Source organism: Xyrauchen texanus, chromosome 14 (genome assembly GCF_025860055.1).
Source record: "Xyrauchen texanus isolate HMW12.3.18 chromosome 14, RBS_HiC_50CHRs, whole genome shotgun sequence".
Classification (NCBI taxonomy): Eukaryota; Metazoa; Chordata; class Actinopteri; order Cypriniformes; family Catostomidae; genus Xyrauchen; species Xyrauchen texanus.
In genome coordinates, this window is record NC_068289.1 from 46,276,311 (window position 1) to 46,292,408 (window position 16,098).

Below are 16,098 nucleotides of genomic sequence, written 5' to 3' on the forward strand. Positions count from 1 at the left end.
ACACACGACAAAACATTTTTTTTCCCAACTGGAGACATGGCCATATTTCCTGAAGGAAATACCTTTGCTTGCAAGGCAGCAACTAAATGGTGTTATTTTTAGGTATTCTTAGGTTTTTAGCTTTGGTTCTGTGTAAATAAAATGCTGAATCTGAGCTTCTCTGCAGTTGTCATGACACTCCGCACACATCAGGTTTTCAGTTGGCTGCACACACAAATCAAAGCTTTAAATGGTTAAATATATGCAAGAAAAACAAGACTAATTAAAATTCAAGTTGCAAATAGAATTCAGAAAGAAGGCCAATTGTAATTCAGTATGCAAATATTATGATAACATCACTGTTTATGCATTATAAATGAATTAACCTTTCATCAATTTAAGTCAAAGGAAGATTTTCAAACTTTAAAAAGTCAACAAATAAAAATAAATATGCATAGCACACCTAGTGTTAAATTATCAACAAAGGTTTGAATGGAGTCTGTATGATTTACTAACAGATGTTTAATACTTAAGGTTAAGGGTTTAAAATAATCAGAATGTTTGAGAAATATTAATACAACCTGGACAAAACCAGAGTCGTGGTGTTCCAGAAGAAGACCATATATCAGGGAAACAAATACCAGTTCAGCTACAGAGTAGAGGTCCTACAGCACCGCACCAGCACCGCATTGAGAGCGGTGCATCTGGAGGTTTTGGTCTGGCTGTAAAAGCATTGAGTGAAAAAGCTCGGAGGGCATTTTATGCATTTTAATCACGATTCAGCCATATTAAATTACCAATTAAAACATGGATTAAATTATACAACTCAATCATTAAAGCAATTCTATTATATGGATGTGAAATTTGGGGACCAGTCTTACTTTCAAAATTGGGATAAAACTGCACAGGAAAACATTCAGTTGGAATTTGCAAAGAATATTTTGGTGGTACATAGAGGCACTTCCAATACCAACTAAATTGAGGTTATATACCCTAAATATTGAAATACAAAAGAGATCTGTTTAATTCTGGCATCACCTCCATCAGTCAGAGCAAGAGTCTGCCCTCCTCACCAATGAGATCCCACCAGCATCTCATCCTCTAAATATACTTGCTCTTAAACTAGTTAATGAAACTCTACTCGTGATTGACTCCTGGTACAACCCTAAAATCATTATTAAAGACATTGAGAAAAATCTAAAAGATACTCATGATAAAACATTAAAAACTCAATTTGACCTCCAAAACAAACTCCAATATTATTCGGCCCTAAATAGAACCACAACATTAGCAAACTACTCATCAATTATCAATTAAACAATTTAAAGAGAGAAAACCCTCTCAAAATACAGATGAAGTTATTATGATCTAGAAATAGGGAGAGGAAGATATAAGAAAGCCTGGACACCAAGAGAGCAGAGGATATGCAGACACTGCAACCTAAAGAAAATAGAGGATGAGAAACACTTTCTTCTCATCTGTCCCAAGTACCACACTCTGAGATCATTTTTCCCAAATTTGAAACACTGAATCCATCATTCCTTATACTCAGTGATACAAAGAAAAAACCCTATATACTTGGAGAGGACGACAAAGTACAGTAGCTGCTAAATATATGTCTGACATGACAAATTTACAAAATTTAATTCATATTGTGTACATTTTCCTATTTTGTATATTCTGTATAATGTATGTCTTATTATTTTATATAATCATGCTTAGGATTTAAATGTTAACATTTTGTATATATATATATATATATATAGTTATTTGTATTAAATGTATTCATTCTTAGTATTTAAATATTAAAATGATTTTTTCATTACTACTCATTGTTGTATTTATTACTGTATTATTATCTCACTTAAAACAGTTTGCATTTGCATAACCTTAAAATGCTTCAGCAATACCTGTAACAGTTCTAGGACGGGCGAGGAGGAGGCGGGAACCGGCTGAACAGTCAATGTAAAGTTTCATCAGAAACTTTAAAACAAACATAAACATACACAGACACACATGCAAAGTGGCCACGCATCTCTCTCTCTCTCTCTCTCTCTCTCTGGAACTGGTGCCTCTGGCTAGTCTTCATCCCCTCCCAGATGATTTGCCCAAAACAGGGCTGCCCCACCCTCCTCTTCATCACAATACTATACTCTGATTGTCATGCCAATAAAGCTGAATTGAATCAATACAGTGCTGCCTTGCAAGCACTGTAAAAAATCTCCATGACCTCTTAAAAACTTTTGCAGAAACCACTGAAAGACAAACCATCAAGACCACAAAAAGAAGAAGAGTAAAAAGAGAAGTGCTTTACAGGAGGGTGAGGAATGCTGTCTCCGCTGGGAGGCTTTGAAAGAGCTGGTTTAGCAGGTGGAGGAGTCAGAAGACCAGCAGAAAAGTTAGAGTCAGGTGAGCTCATTGGCGTTAGTGTAACAGAAGAGATTTCGAGACAAGAGAACGATGTCACATTGTGACACCAGAAGAGAGAGGATGGTCTCTGAAGCATATATGCTTCATTAGAAGAGTTGATATGAAGAAGCTGCGGAGAGATCAGACAGTCAGTTCTAGTGTGTTTTCAAGAGTTTAAAAGGAGTAGTTCACCCAAACATTCTGTCATTTTTTGAACTCGAGAACCAAATCAGTCCAATTCGTGAACAAATTTATTCACAAGTCAGTTCTTATCCATGAACTAGTGGACTTGTATGAGGTACTTTGAGTCTTTAACGGTTTTGGGTAATTTTTGTACTACTGTATGGACAAAAGCTGTTTGAAGTGTTAAAAACGTTTCTGTAAGTGGTCCAATAAAAATTACAATATGCAGGTTTGGAACGACATAAGATTAAGTAATTAATGACAAAATGTTCATTTGAGGGTAAACTAAATGCCATTATGTTCTAATTCAGAGTTTCATTGTAGTTTTTTTTTAAATAGGATAAGCTTATGCTTGAGAAGATACATGTCTTAAGGCATAGCCACATTATTACTGTTAAGTCTGTTTTGCATGCAGCTAATTAAAAGAATGGTGGATAGCAAATTGGTCTGATCTTCCAGCAGAAAGTCCTTACAAGAGGAAATACTTACAGGAGGAACTTGAGCAATCATTAGTTGCTCTTCTAAGACTTGTAACTGCTTCTTCAACTCTGAATTTTCAGCTTCAAGATCTTGAATCTGTGAAGATAGATTGCAATACATCATACACCAACACTAAGCTCCTCTATGACTCATAGTTCATTCTTTAGAGAAGTATCATAAGTGGTTTTCTGTAGAAGCTGTAACTGTATGTCATGCACACTTTTTTCTGCAGGCCTCCTATCTGTTTCCTCGTCTCTACGTCTTTTCCCCCGGACTCCAGAAACTTCTTGTATGCCAAGTCAAATGCTTGGCCAATGGTCAAAGTTATCTCCTCTGCCTGGAATCGACAGATAAATGACTGATCGTTTTCTTAGCAACATCGTTAGCAGTGTATTGTTTGGCCATTTGTTTAAGTTTTGTTTTGCCATATCTTTTTAATTTTCAAGTTCTGAAAAATTATTTTAAAAGTGACAGAATCATTGATAGATTTCATAATACAGAATTAGAAATAGTATGACATGTCTGTTGTCTTACACATTTTTCACTGTCAAACACATAGCAGAGATGTTTGTTGGAATCTTTACAAATGAACGTGAATATCCTTTTATCCGTTTTATCATCTGCACAGAAGGATATCCGGTGCAACTGACAGTTGTATTGTACTTCCTGTGAAGAGGAAAATAAGACAAAATGCCAGCCTTTAAAATATAAACTAAGGAAGTCCCCTAGTGGTTCAACTTAGAATAGTTTACCCAAAATTGAATATGATTTATCATTTGCTCATCCTAAAATGGTTCCAAACCCCTAAAGACTTTCTTTCTTCCAAAAGGTGCATTTTTTCATGTGGTAAGATTTGAAATGTAAGAAACTTGTAAGAACCAATTTTAGGATACTTTTATGTTGATTAAATTGTGTTGTTTTGTTCCTTGATATCCATCCCCATTTACTTTTATTATAAGGAAAAGAGCAGCCAGGATATTCTCCACAAATTCCTTTGGTGTTCCACATAAGAAAGTCATAGGAGTTTAGGTATATGAGGGTGAGTAAATGATTGCAGAATCTGTTTGTTAGGATATACATATACTTTTGATTTAGGATCTAATATTTTCACGCCATAGATGGAGATTTGTAATTCCACTTTTGGGATCTTCTGTCCCTCTGACTTCTTAATGTGTCTCTGAAACTGTAGAGGAGAAAGGTGTGGGTGGGGGAGTGAGAGGGAGACATCAATTGTTAAGTATTTAAGCAGTACCATTTTATTCATCAAATAATTTATTTTAATATACTGAATAACTTGGATAATAAACTTTGCCTGTTTTTACTTTGATAACAAAAATATTTCAAAACCAAACCAAATGAGGTTGGTTTGGTCGTCGAGCAACACAGATTGACAGAGTGATATAAAACAGTGAAGGGTCCCAATTATACTAAATGGAATGTTACTAGTCCAATGAGATAACTGGACCAGAACTAATATTTTATATTAGTTATATTATATTATGCACATAAAATGTCTTAAGATGGTTATTAATATCTTCAGCTTTAGTGTGTTCATTAGACTCTCAAACATTCCTTTTGCAAATAGAATAGATAAACAGGGAGCCCTGCAACAGATAGCTTGACCCACACACCACTGTACATGAGTCAATCTGGTATAACATAACAAGACACAGAAGCAATTGAGACAGCATAAATAGATATAATAACTGTGGCAAATTCTCCACGAATCCTGCAACATCCTATCTGACAGCAAACAAGAAAAAAATAGGTAATCTAGAATAATGTTCAAAGGCAAAGGTTTGCTGGACTTTGTATGATGTTAATAGATACATGAAAACGATATATGGCATTATTTTTTAGTGCCTAAAACTTTTGCACAGTACATGTCAAATAAACATGTTTATACAATTTTTAAATAAAAAAAATATATATATATTTATATAGCATTCATCACTTGACAAAGCATTTCCTCTTTATCAAAGTCAAGTCATGTCATTTTTATTTGTATAGCGCCTTTCACGTCACACATAATTTCAAAGCAGCTTTACAGAAAATTATGCTTTAACAGAAAAATGCTGTTAACTGCTTTAACAATAAAAAAACACTTGACTTGACTTGAAATATGAGTCTCATAGTCACAATTGTGCGGTTTAATAAAAAACATGATTGTAAATTGTGCAAGGAAAAATAACTGTGGCAAGGAAAAATAACCTTGAGGGAAACCAGGCTCACTGTGGGGGCCAGTTCCCCTCTGGCTAAACAGCTTGAGTATAATGCCAGCATTAGTTATTAATGTGTAGTACAAGTCATGGTTTAAAATGAGTTAATTAAGTAAGTGTTAGGGGCCAATGTAATATTTTGTATGAACTGTAAGATGAATGAATAAAGACTTTGAAGTCCATCCTGAATTAACTGCAGAAGTGCACACAGATGCATTGTCCTTTGTTTTTTGGCTGATAAGTCTTTAGCTGATCATTAATTTATTATATATGTATTCCACTTTAAGAGTGTACAAGCTTATATCAAAGCATAAAGCCCTTAAAGTGTAGGGTAGCAAAAGATCACCACGTATCATTAAACGTGTAATTTGAAAACAGCTGGAGGGTGTTAATATTCCACTAAATTCTCTTCAGATAAATACCACTTCATATTTCCAGATGTAAAAAATAATGACATCTACTGCATTCATAAACATAGTGAAGCTACAGTACCTTACCTTGAGCTTTCTCACTGCATCTTTCACAACTTCTGTACCTTTGGGTTGATCAACCTCTGTATTCCCCAGAAACTGAGGGAAAAATTTTAATCAAATTTGAGTCCATAAACAAGCAATATTTTTATTTTTATTTTATTTATTTTAGCAGTATAATGCAAATGACAATTGAACTTGACAAAAGTCAAAGGTTTGTTAATTAAATGATAAGCTGGACATGAAGGAGGATGCTTAATATTTTCAAATTGACTACAAATTTCATGATGAAGATACTCTGATCTTGTGGGCTCAATTATAATTTTAAATTAATATAAGAGCTTTGATGATTATAAGAAAATTCTCTCAGTTTAACCTGGACCTAATTTGACCTCTTTGTAATACAAACCAATTGATCAAGGTCTCCCAACTGGGTATTTGAACACCTGGAGTTCATGAGAATATGATAGAAATGCCAAAGCCCAATTAAAATGTATACATTTATATATCACTTAGAAATCACACAAAATAATTCAACTAGTTTTAATTTGATTAAATAGCTATAAAGGTGTAATTACATTGTAATAACATTTAAAAGCTAACTCTACTTTGTAGAAATAGAGATTCAGATGAAAAAAGTTTATGAATCCCTGATGAACCATCCAACAGATGGAGCTATAAACCTTTACCCATTCCATGTGGTCAAGTGTCTGTCTACAATGTGCTGATTTAAAATATGCATGGGATAAGGGCCTGCACCTCTCCATTATCTCTTTAGTGGCTACTTTATCGAAACGAATACATTAATTGACAGTAATTTAACAGTTATCACAAAGGTTCACAAACGTTATATGTTTTTCTAGCCTGACCTATAATCATCATTAAAAACATTTGTTTTTTTTTTCCTGCTATTCTCTGGTCAGGGTAAATCAATCTAACATTTGCATTTCCCGAAGGATATACCAGTGTATGCAAAGCATCACAGGAATAGTGATGAGGTTGTAGGTAAGCTTAGGTTCTAGGAATCAGTTCAGTGTGAATTAAATGCTGCAACAGAGCTGCTTTGCTGTTGTCATGAAACACAGCACACATTTGTTTCTGTTGGCTATACTAGACAATCAACATGCAATGGCATAACGCTGTCTTTGCAGTATAAAGGCTATACAGTAGAAGGCTATACAGTAGACGTAAAAAAAGAATACACAATGCATTCTTTAGTATGCAAATACCAGTACAAAAGGTGATCAATCGCAACCGTTTGCTGGTTAACTTTCAATGTGTAATATTCTTTTAATGCAAGTCAAAGTGAGATTTTCACATTTTGGGTAAACTATGCCTTTACATTTCTAGTTTACAAAAATAAAAATTGATGGCACACCTCAAGCTGAAATCATCTACAAAATGTTTGAATGGAGTCTTTACATTAAGATTTTTGGGCTGGATTAACTGCAAAAGTTTAGAATTTATAGTTATGGGATTATAGAGGAATATCAATACAGTGTTGCCTTGCTCTGGGATTTCACAACTGTAATTTCAGTCTGTCTCAGACATTACTGTTGGTCTCACAATGTTTTCTAAAGCAGCACTGAGACTAATGGACTCATGATTAGGCCTAATTATTGCACAGACTGCTTACATGTGAAATTATACTGATTTTATCTGAGCATCTCCTGTGGGGAAAAGAAATGCATTATTTTGAAAATAGAGTTAAACAAATCCATAAAACATGTCTTCAGCACATAGTGATGATGGATGCTGTCCACACTGAAGGGCAAATGAACACTGTAGGACAGAGAGTGAGGCAGCAGTGATAGATACACTACATTACACAGGGTGGAAAGTGTCTTGTTCCTGATCACAGTTCCAAACTGGTCTGTTCCAAAGGGTATGTGCCACAAACAGCCTTTGCTCATCTATCACCTACTACACTGGCAGTAGCGTTTTTACGATACCTCATTTCAGTGGTCGATACCAACACCAGTGAAATTCCATGATTCCTAATACTAATTTTGATGCCACAGAAAAACTGAATATGCTATTGAACGCACTCATTTGAAAAAGTTAAATATACAAATTAGTACATTAAGTTAACCCTTAATGCATACCTCGGGTCTTTAGTGACCCAGGACCTTATTTTACACCCTCTACCTATCAATTGTTTTGGGCGTTATGCCCACACCTCTTTAGTATTCCTCAACAATTCTGAATACACAATATTTAAGAATAGTGTAACAATAATAAATGTGAAAATTGCAAAAAGGATATGTTTTTTTAATTGCTCAATTACCAAAAGTGTATAGGGTTGTTAGTGACCCAAGATACAGGTCAATAGTTTAATAGTTGCAATATACACTCACCTAAAGGATTATTAGGAACACCATACTAATACTGTGTTTGACCCCCTTTCGCCTTCAGAACTGCCTTAACGTGGCATTGATTCAACAAGGTGCTGAAAGCATTCTTTAGAAATGTTGGCCCATATTGATAGGATAGCATCTTGCAGTTGATGGAGATTTGTGGGATGCACATCCAGGGCACGAAGCTCTGCTCCACCACATCCCCAAGATGCTCTATTGGGTTGAGATCTGGTGACTGTGGGGGCCATTTTAGTACAGTGAACTCATTGTTATGTTCAAGAAACCAATTTGAAATGATTCGAGCTTTGTGACATGGTGCATTATCCTGCTGGAAGTAGCCATCAGAGGATGGGTACATGGTGGCCATAAAGGGATGGACATGGTCAGAAACAATGCTCAGGTAGGCCGTGGCATTTAAACGATGCCCAATTGGCACTAAGGGGCCTAAAGTGTGCCAAGAAAACATCCCCCACACCATTACACCACCACCACCAGCCTGCACAGTGGTAACAAGGCATGATGGATCCATGTTCTCATTCTGTTTACGCCAAATTCTGACTCTACCATCTGAATGTCTCAACAGAAATCGAGACTCATCAGACCAGGCACCATTTTCCCAGTCTTCAACTGTCCAATTTTGGTGAGCTCTTGCAAATTGTAGCCTCTTTTTCCTATTTGTAGTGGAGATGAGTGGTACCTGGTGGGGTCTTCTTCTGTTGTAGCCCATCCGCCTCAAGGTTGTGCGTGTTGTGGCTTCACAAATGCTTTGCTGCATACCTCGGTTGTAACGAGTGGTTATTTCAGGCAAAGTTGCTCTTCTATCAGCTTGAATCAGTCAGCCCATTCTCCTCTGACCTCTAGCATCAACAAGGCATTTTCGCCCACAGGACTGCCGCATACTGGATGTTTTTCCTTTTCACACCATTCTTTGTAAACCCTAGAAATGGTTGTGCGTGAAAATCCCAGTAACTGAGCAGATTGTGAAATACTCAGACCGCCCGCCTGGCACCAACAACCATGCCACGCTCAAAATTGCTTAAATCACCTTTCTTTCCCATTCTGACATTCAGTTTGGAGTTCAGGAGATTGTCTTGACCAGGACCACACCCCTAAATGCATTGAAGCAACTGCCATGTGATTGGTTGATTAGATAATTGCATTAATGAGAAATTGAACAGGTGTTCCTAATAATCCTTTAGGTGAGTGTATATTTGAGCTTCCAAAAACATATTTTTTTGTATTATTTCATATCAATACAAGTTTACTATCACATGATATCTATTGCTTTGTTTATTACATAACAAGTGTTACCAAAACCAGCTCAACTGGAAGCAGTAAAGCACAGAAAGCTGTTTTGACCACCAACATTAAAAACTGAAGTAACTCGAGGAAGAAATCATGAACCAGCAGTGGGGATGTATATTTCATTGGCATCAAATCCATCAAAACTGAAAAATGTTTCTTCTCATGTGGGTTCTCTTAACATGTAAATGATATTGCTGCATTATTTTCATGCAAACCCTTTAATAAAACTCTCTGATCTTATAAGGATTGCCTTCAAAATGTATTCAATATTGCTTTTTTGCCTTTGCATTTTATCTTCCATTCTAAACAACTATTCTGATGTTAAGTGTTTTCCTTCGCCAAATATTTAGAATATGAATTAGTGCCATCGGTGAATCACATTTTCTGATTGCGATTATCTGTATGTTTTGTAGTTAATCGTGAATAATCACAGATTTTGAAAGTGCTGAAATTTGATACTGTAAATAATTCTTTACTTGTCAAAATGCATTTATTTCCTTTATTTTAGGAAAGAAAACAAAAAAATATGTAGCAATATAATGCTTTAATAACATTTTCCAAACAAAGCCTTCCACAATATAAATATTAATGCAGTAAAATATCACCAATTCAAGTAACATTAAACATTTCCCAAAGTCTAAGTGGGAGTTTGACTAATTGAAAGAATAGTCCCCACATAGAATGTATATGTTGCACATCAAATAGGACCTTCGCGGCTCTATCACAGGAGTGAAAGTAAAGGTCAGCTAGCATGTTACGACAGTGCAGCCCATAGAATGTAAATTTGCTTGTTGATCAACGCCACCTGACGTAAAGGAGTGTGTGGTAATGCGGGCATGGTCGTGTGTCTGTCTGCGTGAGAGAGGAGTGGTGTGGTGTGACTCGTCAAGCTGGTTGACATGATTTTTAACAGCTATTTCTCATTACAGTGATTAACAAATAGATGCCTTAAAACAGCTGAGCACGCCAGAGAAGGCAGAAAGAGAGAACGGCATGAGAGCGCAGTGACTGTATTTTAGTGTTGTATTATTAAACTGAAGAGTTTGAGTTTTTTGTTAACAGATTTTTGTGACAATGAACTGAGTGAAATAAGATAAGCCCTGAGAAGGTTGTACTCTAGAGACTTAAGGCAGAAAATAAAAGCCTACCTTAAGTATGTCACTGCTTCCCATCTCCTCCTTCCATACCTGAACCTGAAATTCTGTGACAGCGTGAATGTGCTAACAGTGATCATTTGCTGCACTTTTAATGTGAAAGGACCATTTGTTTGCGATTTGTTTTGCATTATCACATCGCCTCTGATTTGCAAAGTACTTTAGGCTGTCTTGAGTGTTTCAAAGAAGAATGAGAGTCATACAGGTAACAAAGGCCCGGTATACTTTGTTTTTCTATGTTCCAGATTGCATGCTGGCTGGTCAACCGCGTTACCTTTCAAAATATACTCTTAAATATACACTGAGCGTATATGAACCTTTTGTGAAACTCTTTTAGTACAGTCAATGATAAGAGCATGTGCAGACGATGCGCATAGATGAGGACTGTTCACCTGACAACAAAATCTGGTGTCCGCATGGACTGTGGTGAGGACGAAATTTGCATCACATATACTGTGCATGGAGCGATCAGCAACACAGACAAAACAAGTATACGCCAGCCTTAAGGGTGAGTAAATGATGACAGAATTTGTATCTATCCATTTAATAATAGAGACATTATAAGAGGTGGAAAGGACTATTTGTGTATAAATTAATGGGTGAGGTCAAAGTTTTTTGTTTAGTTACATTGATTTTATTTTAGTATTGACTGTTCACATCCTTAACTGGCAGAATAACATTTTCTGTGTAATTAACACCCCTTTTGTCTCTTGTTCTTCTCTTATCCAAATGCAGTGAACATGAATGGAACTTTAGCAGCTCAGATAATCAAGACAATTTTGTTTTTGTTAGGGATTCAGTAAGACATCCTAGAAGCACTGCCTGGGAGCATACAGGTTCTCAGCCCAGAACAGAACATGACTCTTTGGTGAACTGGAGCATAAAACAGCTATGACAGCGTATATGAGATGTTCTTTCCCACAAGACGTACTGTATGATGAATCGCCAAAGTGACACACAAAAATTCTATGTTTTGTGGAAAGTCTAAGTCTTTGGGGTGAACTTGATATAGTGTTTGAATTGATCCATCTCATGCATGTCTCTGTTTAAACCTCCTTTTTGTAGGTATGGTTTATGCTAATAAGCATTAAAGTCAACATGACATTACCTATTTACTCTCCTAATGCACATCCCTGGTCTAATTGACTTTATAAAATGTTTTAAAATAATCATAATTTTATATAAAATCTAAAAACATGCTCATCCATTGCACTTTACCAGCTGATGTCATTAATGTCTTATTTTGCAACCACTCCCCTCTAACCACCTGGCTCCATACTTGTTTTTAATTAATTTCATGTTGACTAAGCATTTTGTGCAAATTATGCCAACTGTTATTCACAAAGATGCAACAGACATCCAGCTCTGCCATGCAGTTTATCATCATACTTCTACTTTAACAAATATTGTTCGTTAAAGGTGAAGTAATTGCTGCACCACTAGCATCTCCCCGTCTCCCATTGGTCATTAACATTTACAGTAGTCCCAACCCAAACTCACACCATTGTATGATCCAATGTTTTTATTTTGGGATTGTCAGATACCCAATCAAACAAAGCAGTGTTTTGATAGTGCTGATAAGCCACAGTGTGTCTTATTAGGAACAACAGTAGGAATATTAAAGGAATAGTTCATGCAAAAATGAAAAGTCTCTCATTAATGACTAACCTTACGCCATCCCAGATGCGCTTCTAAAGAGAATGATTTAACATCTGGAGTCCTCTGAATTACTTTTACACTGTCTTTATGTGCTTTTTGGAGCTTCAGATTTTTGGTACCCATTCACTTGCATTGTAAGTCGCCTTTAGCTTGCTCACAGGGGTTCTAAACACAATTATTAATTAATTATTACATTTGTATACACAATTTACAATCATATTTAATCAAACTACACAATGATCACTAAGACTTTATAGATGTTACAGTGAATAAGGACCTACAGAACTGAGATATTCTTTTAAAAATCGTCGTTGGTGTATAACAGAAGAAAGAAAGTCATACACATCTGGGATGGCATGAGGGTGAGTAAATGATGAGAGAATTTGCATTTTTGAGTGAACTATCCTTTTAACGTACAAATGGCTTACATATAGTTGCCTCAACATATAAAGCTGAGATAGGATACAGTATTTAAACAGAGACTTACATTATCTTTAAAATAAAGAGTTTTAATATTTAGTTTTGGCAATCGCCTACATGTACAAAATGTCAGTGATAAAGGGACAGTTCAACCACAAATAAAAATTCTGACTGGCAAAATGTCAGCCACAGTCACCATTCACTTTCGTTGTTTGGAAAAAAGGTTCCACAGAAGAACATCAAATGGATTTGGATTTAGAATTATTATATTTGGGTGAACAATCCCTTTAGTTAAACCAAGCAATGTGGAAAGCATAACCGTAAAACACAAGAAAAATGTTCTATGGAAAATGAGGTTCATAACATACCTTGGCATTGTATGCTATAAAATGCTTAGCCAGTGCTTCTGGAGTGTGCATCCATGATTTATCTAGAAAGAAACAAAACATTATTAACCTTTTTGCATCTTGCAAATAATAAGGTGCTTTATGACAAGAAATAACTTAGTGAGGAATCTGTTAAATGGCAAACTGTCTACAAAGAGTCTGTGTTTTTATGCAGTTAGAGCTCCAAGCAAGGAAATTTATATTCATAGGCTCATAAAAGGTGAGTAAATGATGATAGCATTTTCCTTTTTGTCGGTAATATAACTCCTTTAAAGTCCTGGGGTGACCGTAAATCATTTCAAAGACACTAACGGGCAAGATCAAACTGGCTTGTCAGAAGGGAAATAGTTGAGATTGCCCTCCATGGAGTTCAGATGGACTGGGGGGTGATGGACAGAAGACACAGCCATGCCTATGCCTGTGTGACAGCTTGGAAACTGCAGGATCTAAGTGTGACAAACAAGCCACAGGAGTCACAAAATTCAGCTCGCCTGCTGTTTCACTCTGCATAAACACCCTGAACACATTACCAGAGGTGGTCACACCATGGCTGTGTTAGAAACCCAAGGCAACTGTCTTGCCACCTCAATGCCTAGTTAGCCAATTAATTAACAGACAGCATTTGAATATCAAGGTACCTTATAAGGAAACTAGTTTCCGAAAGGCTTCCAAGGCACCATAATGTCACATCTAATTATCTTGAACAAACTGAAGTGAGCTTAGAGATAACCAAGAAATATTTAAAGTCTACAATGCAAACAAATTATAAAAAATGAAAAAAGGTTATTCTTTTCACCAACCAGCGAAACACATACACATAAAATTGGGATATCAAAGGCAGTGAAAGACAGTTTATCCACCGAGGGCACTAGTTCAAATTTTGGCAAGCACAGAACTGATATTGATAATATAGCAATTCTGCCGAAGAGTGATGAGATCTCAGATCATTACATCATCTCTTGTATGCTGCACTTAGCAAAGGTCACTCAATCTACACCACATTATCAATTGGGTATAACTATTGTTTCGACCACTAAAGATAGCTTTACTAATCACTTTCAAATACTCAGTAAACCAAAACATTTAGAAGAACTTGATGTAAACAGAAAATATAGATACAGTTTTCTCTAGCTAAATTGATAGTGTCTCCACCCTACGATTAAAGAAAATTAAGAGAAAAGCCCCACACTGTGGTACAATGATCACACTCATTTCTCAAGTGAGTAGCTCAAAAAAATGGAGCGCAACTAGTAGAGTACAAAATTAGAGGTTCATGGAATGATAGTGTCATTCCATAGAACTTTCGTAGTTCATGGAATGATAGTGTCTCTAACTAAAGAACGGTTCTAAAAGCTGCCAGGTCTGCATATTTTAGCAAACTCATAGAAAATAACCACAATAATCCCAGGAGTTTATTCAGTACTGTGGAAAAGATTTTAAGGAATAAAGCTTCGACTGAACCAGATATTTCATCGCAGCACAGAAGTAATGACTTTATGAATTTCTTTACTGATAAACTTTAAATAATCAGAAACAAAATTAAGCAACCATCTGCAGATAGTGAAGACAGTGTCTCATATTACCCCCCGCCCCCAAGTGCAACATCAATTCTTTGCTGTCATAGGACAGGAAGAGCTAAACAAACTGATCAAAACATCAAAATCAGCAACATATATGTTAGATTCAATACTGACCAAGCTATTAAAAGAAGTGTTTCCTTTAATCTCAGAACCTCTTCTTAATATTATTAACTCCACATTATACTTGAGGCATTTCCCAAGAAAAATTAAGATAGCCGTTATTAAACAATTTATCAAGAAACCACAGCTTGATCCTGGAGAGTTGGCTAATTATAGACCGATCTCAAATCTCCCATTTATGTCGAAAATACTAGAAAAGGTAGTGTCCTCCCAAATATATTTTACACAAGTAAAAAATGTATATATATAAACAAGTTACAAATTACTTGCTATTATCATCTGATTGCAGCTGCATTTCTCTTCTAGTGCTTTTAGATCTTAGTGCTGCCTCAGACACCACAGATCACAAAATTCTCTTGGATAGGCTGGAGAATTATGTTGGCATTTGTGGACAGGCATTAGCTTGGTTTAGGTCTTATTTATCAGACCACTACCACTTTGTCTGTGTAAATGAGGAATTCAAATAAAATAAAAAAAGATAAGTATGGAGTGGCACAGGGATCAGTTTTAGGGCCTCTCCTTTCCTCCTTATGCTTCCCCTGGGAGACATTATCAGGAACCGTGGAATTAGTTTTCACTGTTATGCCAACAATACCCAACTTTATATTTCCTCAAAAGCTGACAAAATTTCACAATTCTCCAAGTTAGCAGAGTGTATCAATGCTATCAAATATTGGATAGCTAGAAATTTCCTTCAACTCAATTTCGACAAAACAGAGGAACAAATTATTGGACCAAAAACCTCTAAAAATAAAATGCTACAATATGATCTGACTCTCGATGGATGTACTGTCCCGTTGTCTTCTACAGCAAAGAACTTAGGTGTTATATTTGATAGCAATCTGTCCTTTGAAAACTAAATTTCCAATGTTTGTAGAACAGCATTCTTCCATCTCAGAAATACTGCTAAGATACGACACATGCTCTCTGTTTGTAGTGCCCATCTAGTGTATCATTTCAGCCCAATCTTAGTGTCCCTACACTGGCTACCTGTTCAATTTCGTATTCATTTAAAATGACTTCTAACTACTTACAAAGCCTTGAATGGTCTAGCTCCACAGTCCTTATGTGACCTTCTATCACACTATGTTCCATCACGTTCACAAAGATCGCAAAATTCTGACCTGTTAATAATACCTAGAATATCAAAATCCACAAAAGGAGGTAGATCCTTTTCCTATTTGGTTCCTAAACTATGGAATAGTCTTCTGAATATGGTTCGGGACTCAAGACACACTCTCTCAGTTTAAGTCTAGACTAAAGACTCATCTTTCTGCCAGGCATACACCTAATTTATCTATCAACTTATTGTTAGGCTGCATTAGTTAAATTAGTCTGCCTAACTAATGCACATCTCATATTCTATAATCCTATAAT

At 36.0% G+C, this 16,098-nt stretch overlaps 1 protein-coding gene across 9 annotated transcripts in view; it reads right to left on the minus strand.

Moving 5' to 3' along the window:
• The window catches only part of LOC127655204 (PTB domain-containing engulfment adapter protein 1-like), a 114,797-nt gene that overhangs the window by 11,294 nt on the left and 87,405 nt on the right, over nt 1-16,098 (minus strand). For all 9 annotated transcript variants that reach the window (XM_052142876.1, XM_052142872.1, XM_052142868.1 and 6 more), the window contains 6 exons: nt 13,004-13,065; nt 5,768-5,839; nt 4,136-4,234; nt 3,586-3,717; nt 3,272-3,388; nt 3,061-3,147 (listed from right to left, as the gene is read on the minus strand). In XM_052142876.1, the coding sequence (XP_051998836.1) occupies nt 3,061-3,147; nt 3,272-3,388; nt 3,586-3,717; nt 4,136-4,234; nt 5,768-5,839; nt 13,004-13,065 (569 nt within the window). The remainder of the gene's footprint in view (nt 1-3,060; nt 3,148-3,271; nt 3,389-3,585; nt 3,718-4,135; nt 4,235-5,767; nt 5,840-13,003; nt 13,066-16,098) is intronic.